This window comes from Coregonus clupeaformis, unplaced genomic scaffold, assembly GCF_020615455.1.
Source record: "Coregonus clupeaformis isolate EN_2021a unplaced genomic scaffold, ASM2061545v1 scaf1985, whole genome shotgun sequence".
Classification (NCBI taxonomy): domain Eukaryota; kingdom Metazoa; phylum Chordata; class Actinopteri; order Salmoniformes; family Salmonidae; genus Coregonus; species Coregonus clupeaformis.
The window spans coordinates 57,175-67,500 of record NW_025535439.1 but is presented as its reverse complement, the minus strand read 5'-3'; the positions used below and the strand labels follow the sequence as shown (position 1 = coordinate 67,500).

The 10,326-nt window shown below is 49.8% G+C and overlaps 1 protein-coding gene across 1 annotated transcript in view; it reads left to right on the top strand.

The window, feature by feature from the left end:
• Positions 1-10,326, top strand: part of LOC121565597 (liprin-alpha-1-like) — a gene marked incomplete at its 5' end in the record, with an annotated part of 42,814 nt that overhangs the window by 30,630 nt on the left and 1,858 nt on the right. Inside the window, 9 exon segments of the mRNA XM_045219018.1 lie at positions 927-1,127; positions 1,698-1,760; positions 2,410-2,436; positions 6,716-6,891; positions 7,091-7,188; positions 7,706-7,881; positions 9,454-9,522; positions 9,778-9,928; positions 10,118-10,187. Coding sequence (XP_045074953.1) covers positions 927-1,127; positions 1,698-1,760; positions 2,410-2,436; positions 6,716-6,891; positions 7,091-7,188; positions 7,706-7,881; positions 9,454-9,522; positions 9,778-9,928; positions 10,118-10,176 — 1,020 coding nt within the window.

Here is a 10,326-nt window from a genome sequence, read left to right as displayed (position 1 = left end):
GCCCTCCCCTGCCACCTCTGTCCCCTCTCTCTGCCCTCCCTGCCACCTCTGTCCCCTCTCTCTGCCCTCCCCTGCCACCTCTGTCCCCTCTCTCTGCCCTCCCCTGCCACCTCTGTCCCCTCTCTCTGCCCTCCCCTCTCTGCCCTCCCCTGCCACCTCTGTCCCCTCTCTCTGCCCTCCCTGCCACCTCTGTCCCCTCTCTCTGCCCTCCCCTGCCACCTCTGTCCCCTCTCTGCCCTCCCCTGCCACCTCTGTCCCCTCTCTGCCCTCCCCTGCCACCTCTGTCCCCTCTCTCTGCCCTCCCCTGCCACCTCTGTCCCCTCTCTCTGCCCTCCCTGCCACCTCTGTCCCCTCTCTCTGCCCTCCCCTCTCTGCCCTCCCTGCCACCTCTGTCCCCTCTCTCTGCCCTCCCCTGCCACCTCTGTCCCCTCTCTCTGCCCTCCCCTGCCACCTCTGTCCCCTCTCTGCCCTCCCCTGCCACCTCTGTCCCCTCTCTGCCCTCCCCTGCCACCTCTGTCCCCTCTCTGCCCTCCCCTGCCACCTCTGTCCCCTCTCTGCCCTCCCCTCTGCCCTCCCCTGCCACCTCTGTCCCCTCTCTCGCCCTCCCCTGCCACCTCTGTCCCCTCTCTCTGCCCTCCCCTGCCACCTCTGTCCCCTCTCTGCCCTCCCTTCTGCCCTCCCTGCCACCTCTGTCCCCTCTCTCTGCCCTCCCCTGCCACCTCTGTCCTCTCTCTGCCCTCCCCTGCCACCTCTGTCCCCTCTCTCTGCCCTCCCCTGCCACCTCTGTCCCCTCTCTCTGCCCTCCCCTGCCACCTCTGTCCCCTCTCTCTGCCCTCCCCTGCCACCTCTGTCCCCTCTCTCTGCCCTCCCCTGCCATCTCTGTCCCCTCTCTCTGCCCTCCCCTGCCACCTCTGTTCCCTCTGTAGCTGTGGGTGGGTATGCCAGCCTGGTATGTGGCGGCGTGTCGTGCCAATGTGAAGAGCGGTGCCATCATGTCTGCCCTGTCGGACACAGAGATCCAGAGGGAGATTGGCATCAGTAACCCCCTCCACCGCCTCAAACTGAGACTGGCCATCCAGGAGATCATGTCCCTCACCTCCCCCTCTGCACCCCCCACCTCCAGAACCGTAAGAGAGAGACACACACATGCACATACACGCTCACACACACACAAACGAGAACACACACATACACACGTGTACCCATACACAGTGACACATACACACACACACACACACACCAAAGATACTGGTAGCTCCAAAATTAAGACAGTCCAGCTCAGCCGTGGATCCTGGAGGACCTGTCCTCTTCTTCCGTTCCTCACCACCTGATTGGAGCATGCTACTGTCACTCCTCTAACCAGCTAATAGCGTTTCTCACTGTAACCTGTCCACCAATCGGAGTTCACAGAGCATCACTCACAAGGACTGCCCTGATTGGGGCCTCTCTCTCTGTCTCTCTCTCTGTCTGTCTCTCTCTCTGTCTCTCTCTGTCTCTGTGTGTGTGAATCATTTGGTGTGATTAATAACAATACTGTCTGGTCTTCTTATTTCCCTTACCTTCCTCCCTCGTGTTCTTAAACAAAACAAATCCTCACTTCCTCTCCCTCCTCCATCTCCTTTCCCTCTCCTCTCCCTCCTCCCTCTCCTCTCACACGCTTGCATCACTGGTGATTCTTGGGATTGTCACATGATCAGTCCACGGGGAACGTGTGGGTCACGCACGAAGAGTTGGAGTGCCTTGCAGCCATGCCCCCCACGGTTAGTCTGGCCAAGCCATTGGGCAGTCGCTGGCGACTGGTAGTGATCTGGTTGGTAGTTGGGTGTTACTCCCTGTGTGTGTGCTTTTCTCACGGCCCTGTTTGTCCAAGTCTGTGTCTTGGTTTGGGCTTTTGGTGTCAGTAGGTGTGTTTTTGTGTGTGTGTGTGTGTGTGTGTCTGTCAGTTTGGTTGAAGGCTAAGTTCAGCATAGACTTAGCTTTTGAACTAAAATGACTGGTTAACATTAGATTTGTGTTATCTTTATGTTCCTGGCCTAATTGCTACACAGTATGTCAAGTTATAAAACTGTTTCATTTAAACACTTTTGCTCAATGCTATATTTACAGTCCTGTTTCAACCTGGGATTTACTAATACATGAAGTGGTACAATGGATATTTCAACAGGGCAAATACCGGTATTAGATATTGAAATGAGTTCTAGGTCAATCTCAGGTTCATAGAGAACAGGAAGCTAATGTAGCCTAAAGCATGAGCTGTGTTTGTTGCATGTCCAGTTTCTAGTTGAGTTGTCTTAACATTAACACTTGTTGAGTAGCATGTTCATGTTGAGCTGCCTAACCCAGCACTGCCACGGTCACTAACTCTAACCCGCTTCTCTTCTCTCACCATGCTAACCATGCTAACAACAGGAAGATGCCGAGGGCAGCTGGGCCCAGGTTTGTCTCTCCTCTCGCTGGCTGTGGTAGATGACGAGGACATTTCACCTTATTTCAACTGGACAGTTTAGCTCTTCAGTTGGACAGTTTAGCTCTTCAGATGGACAGATGGTTGTTTCAGTTGGACAGTTTAGCTCTTCAGTTGGACAGATGGTTGTTTCAATTGGACAGTTTAGCTCTTCAGTTGGACAGTTTAGCTCTTCAGTTGGACAGATGGTTGTTTGTTGGACAGTTTAGCCCTTCAGTTGGACAGTTTAGCTCTTCAGTTGGACAGTTTAGCTCTTCAGTTGGACAGTTTAGCTCTTCAGTTGGACAGTTTAGCTCTTCAGTTGGACAGTTTAGCTCTTCAGTTGGACAGTTTAGCTCTTCAGTTGGACAGTGTAGCTCTTCAGTTGGACAATTGGTTGTTTCAGTTGGACAGTTTAGCTCTTCAGTTGGACAGTTTAGCTCATCTGTTAGACAGATGGTTGTTTCAGTTGGACAGTTTAGCTTTTCAGTTGGACAGTTTAGCCCTTCTGTTGGACAGTTTAGCTCTTCAGTTGGACAGTTTAGCTCTTCAGTTGGACAGTTTAGCTCATCTGTTAGACAGATGGTTGTTTCAGTTGGACAGTTTAGCTTTTCAGTTGGACAGTTTAGCCCTTCAGTTGGACAGTTTAGCTCTTCAGTTGGACAGTTTAGCTCTTCTGTTGGACAGTTTAGCTCTTCAGTTGGACAGTTTAGCTCTTCAGTTGGACAGTTTAGCTCATCTGTTAGACAGATGGTTGTTTCAGTTGGACAGTTTAGCTTTTCAGTTGGACAGTTTAGCCCTTCAGTTGGACAGTTTAGCTCTTCAGTTGGACAGTTTAGCTCTTCTGTTGGACAGTTTAGCTCTTCAGTTGGACAGTTTAGCCCTTCAGTTGGACAGTTTAGCTCTTCAGTTGGACAGTTTAGCTCTTCTGTTGGACAGTTTAGCTCTTCAGTTGGACAGTTTAGCTCTTCAGTTGGACAGTTTAGCCCTTCAGTTGGACAGTTTAGCCCTTCTGTTAGACAGATGGTTGTTTCAGTTGGACAGTTTAGCTTTTCAGTTGGACAGTTTAGCCCTTCTGTTGGACAGTTTAGCTCTTCAGTTGGACAGTTTAGCCCTTCAGTTGGACAGTTTAGCCCTTCTGTTGGACAGTTTAGCCCTTCTGTTGGACAGTTTAGCTCTTCAGTTGGACAGTTTAGCCCTTCAGTTGGACAGTTTAGCCCTTCTGTTGGACAGTTTAGCCCTTCTGTTGGACAGTTTAGCCCTTCTGTTGGACAGTTTAGCCCTTCTGTTGGACAGTTTAGCCCTTCTGTTGGACAGTTTAGCCCTTCTGTTGGACAGTTTAGCCCTTCTGTTGGACAGTTTAGCTCTTCAGTTGGACAGTTTAGCCCTTCTGTTGGACAGTTTAGCTCTTCAGTTGGACAGTTTAGCCCTTCTGTTGGACAGTTTAGCCCTTCTGTTGGACAGTTTAGCCCTTCTGTTGGACAGTTTAGCTCTTCTGTTGGACAGTTTAGCCCTTCTGTTGGACAGTTTAGCCCTTCTGTTGGACAGTTTAGTGGTTATACACGTAGTGATAAGGCTTCCCATCAAACTCTTGTAGTGACAGACATGAACTCAGATGTCCTGTTTAGAAGCCACAGTCAGGACCGGATACAATTTATTAGAAGCCTCTGCTGTTTAGAAGTTGTCCCACCTGTCAGAACACAAATCAGTCTAGTACTCTGACCTCCCACCTATCAGAACACAAATCAGTCTAGTACTCTGACCTCCCACCTATCAGAACACAAATCAGTCTAGTACTCTGACCTCCCACCTATCAGAACACAAATCAGTCTAGTTCTCTGACCTCCCTCCTATCAGAACATAGATCAGTCTAGTTGTCTGACCTCCCACCTATCAGAACATAGATCAGTCTAGTTGTCTGACCTCCCTCCTATCAGAACATAGATCAGTCTAGTTGTCTGACCTCCCTCCTATCAGAACATAGATCAGTCTAGTTGTCTGACCTCCCTCCTATCAGAACATAGATCAGTCTAGTTGTCTGACCTCCCACCTATCAGAACATAGATCAGTCTAGTTGTCTGACCTCCCTCCTATCAGAACATAGATCAGTCTAGTTGTCTGACCTCCCACCTATCAGAACATAGATCAGTCTAGTTGTCTGACCTCCCACCTATCAGAACATAGATCAGTCTAGTTGTCTGACCTCCCTCCTATCAGAACATGGATCAGTCTAGTTCACTTACCTCCCACCTATCAGAACATAGATCAGTCTAGTTGTCTGACCTCCCACCTATCAGAACATAGATCAGTCTAGTTGTCTGACCTCCCACCTATCAGAACATAGATCAGTCTAGTTGTCTGACCTCCCACCTATCAGAACATAGATCAGTCTAGTTGTCTGACCTCCCACCTATCAGAACATAGATCAGTCTAGTTGTCTGACCTCCCACCTATCAGAACATAGATCAGTCTAGTTGTCTGACCTCCCTCCTATCAGAACATAGATCAGTCTAGTTGTCTGACCTCCCACCTATCAGAACATAGATCAGTCTAGTTGTCTGACCTCCCACCTATCAGAACATAGATCAGTCTAGTTGTCTCACCTCCCTCCTATCAGAACATAGATCAGTCTAGTTGTCTGACCTCCCACCTATCAGAACATAGATCAGTCTAGTTGTCTGACCTCCCTCCTATCAGAACATAGATCAGTCTAGTTGTCTGACCTCCCTCCTATCAGAACATAGATCAGTCTAGTTGTCTGACCTCCCTCCTATCAGAACATGGATCAGTCTAGTTGTCTGACCTCCCACCTATCAGAACATAGATCAGTCTAGTTGTCTGACCTCCCTCCTATCAGAACATAGATCAGTCTAGTTCTCTGACCTCCCACCTATCAGAACATAGATCAGTCTAGTTGTCTGACCTCCCTCCTATCAGAACATAGATCAGTCTAGTTCTCTGACCTCCCACCTATCAGAACATAGATCAGTCTAGTTCTCTGACCTCCCACCTATCAGAACATAGATCAGTCTAGTTGTCTGACCTCCCTCCTATCAGAACATAGATCAGTCTAGTTGTCTGACCTCCCTCCTATCAGAACATAGATCAGTCTAGTTGTCTGACCTCCCACCTATCAGAACATAGATCAGTCTAGTTGTCTGACCTCCCTCCTATCAGAACATAGATCAGTCTAGTTGTCTGACCTCCCACCTATCAGAACATGGATCAGTCTAGTTGTCTGACCTCCCTCCTATCAGAACATAGATCAGTCTAGTTGTCTGACCTCCCTCCTATCAGAACATAGATCAGTCTAGTTGTCTGACCTCCCTCCTATCAGAACATAGATCAGTCTAGTTGTCTGACCTCCCACCTATCAGAACATGGATCAGTCTAGTTGTCTGACCTCCCTCCTATCAGAACATAGATCAGTCTAGTTGTCTGACCTCCCTCCTATCAGAACATAGATCAGTCTAGTTGTCTGACCTCCCACCTATCAGAACATAGATCAGTCTAGTTGTCTGACCTCCCTCCTATCAGAACATAGATCAGTCTAGTTGTCTGACCTCCCTCCTATCAGAACATAGATCAGTCTAGTTGTCTGACCTCCCTCCTATCAGAACATAGATCAGTCTAGTTGTCTGACCTCCCTCCTATCAGAACATAGATCAGTCTAGTTGTCTGACCTCCCTCCTATCAGAACATAGATCAGTCTAGTTGTCTGACCTCCCTCCTATCAGAACATAGATCAGTCTAGTTGTCTGACCTCCCTCCTATCAGAACATAGATCAGTCTAGTTGTCTGACCTCCCTCCTATCAGAACATAGATCAGTCTAGTTGTCTGACCTCCCTCCTATCAGAACATAGATCAGTCTAGTTGTCTGACCTCCCTCCTATCAGAACATAGATCAGTCTAGTTGTCTGACCTCCCTCCTATCAGAACATAGATCAGTCTAGTTGTCTGACCTCCCACCTATCAGAACATAGATCAGTCTAGTTGTCTCACCTCCCTCCTATCAGAACATAGATCAGTCTAGTTGTCTCACTGGCCCTAGTTCTGATCTGTAGTCGTAGCTGCTCTTAAACCTGCTGTAACTTACACACAATAGATTTTAATAGGGTGGTTTCCATCACTTTCACACCTAGCCTTTTTTTGTTGTTGCAATGTCCTGGTAGCCTTTCGTAGCTATGGTAGCCATGACCCACTTACTCTTTACACTCCTCCTATAGACTCCCAAACACAGTCTGACCTAGCCCCTGTCCCTCCCTCCACAGACGCTGGCGTACGGAGACATGAACCATGAGTGGATTGGTAATGAGTGGCTGCCCAGCCTGGGTCTGCCCCAGTACCGCTCCTACTTCATGGAGTCCCTGGTGGACGCCCGCATGCTGGACCACCTCACCAAGAAGGACATGAGGGGACAGCTCAAAATGGTGGACAGTTTCCACAGGTAAAAATACAAAATGGTGGATAGCTTCCACAGTTATTAGGAGCCGAAATGGTTTACAGTTTCCATAGGCAAGGTGACAAAATAAATGGTGGACAGTTCCCACTATTAAGGGCCAAAATGGTGCCATGGACGACTAGGGACGTTAATTTTTGTTTCTCTTTATATGTTTAACCGGTCAGTGTGTCTTGTGTAACAATAGGAACAGTTTCCAGTGTGGGGTGATGTGTCTGAGGAGACTGAACTACGACAGGAAGGAGCTGGAGAGGAGGCGTGACGAGACCCAGCTGGAGCTGCAAGGTAACAGCTGGGATAACGGTGAGCAAATGACAGTCAACGGAAGGGAGAAATGACCCCACTGTTCAGATTCACTCATCATTTAGTTAGCTCCGCAACGCTAAGCTGATAACGCTATGGGAGAATCTGAAGTGTGGGTATTTATCCTTCTATTGCATCCATATACACATTTAGAAATGATGGGGTTTGTTTCTACAGAGGATTTCTTTGGACTTTTCCTCCGGATGTATTTCCTGATCATATCAATGTTTTTCTAACACAGAGGAATAATTCCCACTGGAGGGTGGGGCATTCAAACAAAATGTCAACTTAATTTCATGTCAGTCCTGCCCTATTTATTTATTTCACAGGGGAATTATTTTGACTGTCCCTTGGATGCGTTTCCTGATCATTCCCCTAATGTTTCTGTACCATTTCATTACATACATTTACATTTACGTCATTTAGCAGACGCTCTTATCCAGAGCGACTTACAAATTGGGGTTACCATTACCATTTACCATTTGTGTACCTTAAGCAGACGTGCTGGTGTGGAGCAACGAGCGGGTGATCAGCTGGGTGCAGGCCATGGGGCTGAAGGAGTACAGTAACAACCTGCTGGAGAGCGGCGTGCATGGCGCCCTGCTGGCCCTGGATGAAACCTTCGACCACAACGCCCTGGCCCTGCTGCTACAGATCCCCACCCAGAACACACAGGTAGGTACACCACAACGCACAGATCCCCACCCAGAACACACAGGTAGGTACACCACAACGCACAGATCCCCACCCAGAACACACAGGTAGGTACACCACAACGCACAGATCCCCACCCAGAACACACAGGTAGGTACACCACAACGCACAGATCCCCACCCAGAACACACAGGTAGGTACACCACAACGCACAGATCCCCACCCAGAACACACAGGTAAGTACACCACAACGCACAGATCCCCACCCAGAACACACAGGTAGGTACACCACAACGCACAGATCCCCACCCAGAACACACAGGTAGGTACACAACAACGCACAGATCCCCACCCAGAACACACAGGTAGGTACACCACAACGCACAGATCCCCACCCAGAACACACAGGTAGGTACACCACAACGCACAGATCCCCACCCAGAACACACAGGTAGGTACACCACAACGCACAGATCCCCACCCAGAACACACAGGTAGGTACACCACAACGCACAGATCCCCACCCAGAACACACAGGTAGGTACACCACAACGCACAGATCCCCACCCAGAACACACAGGTAGGTACACCACAACGCACAGATCCCCACCCAGAACACACAGGTAGGTACACCACAACGCACAGATCCCCACCCAGAACACACAGGTAGGTACACCACAACGCACAGATCCCCACCCAGAACACACAGGTAGGTACACCACAACGCACAGATCCCCACCCAGAACACACAGGTAGGTACACCACAACGCACAGATCCCCACCCAGAACACACATGTAGGTACACCACAACGCACAGATCCCCACCCAGAACACACAGGTAGGTACACCACAACGCACAGATCCCCACCCAGAACACACAGGTAGGTACATCACAACGCACAGATCCCCACCCAGAACACACAGGTAGGTACACCACAACGCACAGATCCCCACCCAGAACACACAGGTAGGTACACCACAACGCACAGATCCCCACCCAGAACACACAGGTAGGTACACCACAACGCACAGATCCCCACCCAGAACACACAGGTAGGTACACCACAACGCACAGATCCCCACCCAGAACACACAGGTAGGTACACCACAACGCACAGATCCCCACCCAGAACACACAGGTAGGTACACCACAACGCACAGATCCCCACCCAGAACACACAGGTAGGTACACCACAACGCACAGATCCCCACCCAGAACACACAGGTAGGTACACCACAACGCACAGATCCCCACCCAGAACACACAGGTAGGTACACCACAACGCACAGATCCCCACCCAGAACACACAGGTAGGTACACCACAACGCACAGATCCCCACCCAGAACACACAGGTAGGTACACCACAACGCACAGATCCCCACCCAGAACACACAGGTAGGTACACAACAACGCACAGATCCCCACCCAGAACACACAGGACGTAGAGAGAGAGACACACACTACCAGCATTGGTGGGTGGCTGTGAACCTCCCTGGCAGTCAAACAGCTCCCAGCTGAGACGTCAGCTCCACACGCACTCCTTCATCTACTCTCTCTTTCTCTGTGTCTTTCCCTCCTTCCTCCCTTGTAGGCCAGAGCAGCTCTGGAGAGAGAGTACAGCAGTCTGCTGGCCATCGGCACAGAGAGGAGACTGGATGAGGTGAGACACTTACATATGATTCACCACACACACTCTCTTTCTAAAGCTCACACACACACACACTCTTTCTAAAGCTCACACACACACACACACTCTTTCTAAAGCTCACACACACACTCTCTCTTTCCAAAGCACACACACACACACTCTCTTTCCAAAGCTCACACACACACACACTCTCTTTCCAAAGCGCTCCTCCATGTATATCCACATCCTTATTTCCTTCCTGCTTCCTCCTCTCTGAATCTCTTCCAGGATGATGATAAGAACTTCCGGCGCACCCCCTCCTGGAGGAAGAAGTTCCGGCCCAAAGCGGGCTCAGCCGACACCCTGCCTGCCAACTTCAGACTGACCAATAGCAACGCAGCGTCCCCCTCCATGCAGCCAAAGAGGAGCCCCATGGACGGTACGACAGGGGTTGGGTCCGCTGTGTGTTAGGCATGGCACTGCTGTGGCTTTATCTCCATGAGACCTTACACAATATGCTTTCAACAATGGTTTAGTGTTTTCCCAGCTCTAGTGTGTGTTGTGCTGGAGATTGTGAGTGACTAACCAACAGCATGTTTCTGCATGTGGTTTTGCTGTGGGGATGCAGGGGGTCAGTCTGCAATACAGAGGCTGGACACTGCCACAGTCAGGACCTACTCCTGCTAACACCACACACGGTAAGTTTCACAATGATTCTAATCTTCTGTTAAAGCAGCTTGTTGTGCCTGGGCTTTTTTGGGCGATAATAACGCATGTCTACGCTTCTCCTCCTCCTCTATTCTGTCCTCTTCATCTGCTGCTTCTCTGCAAATCTCC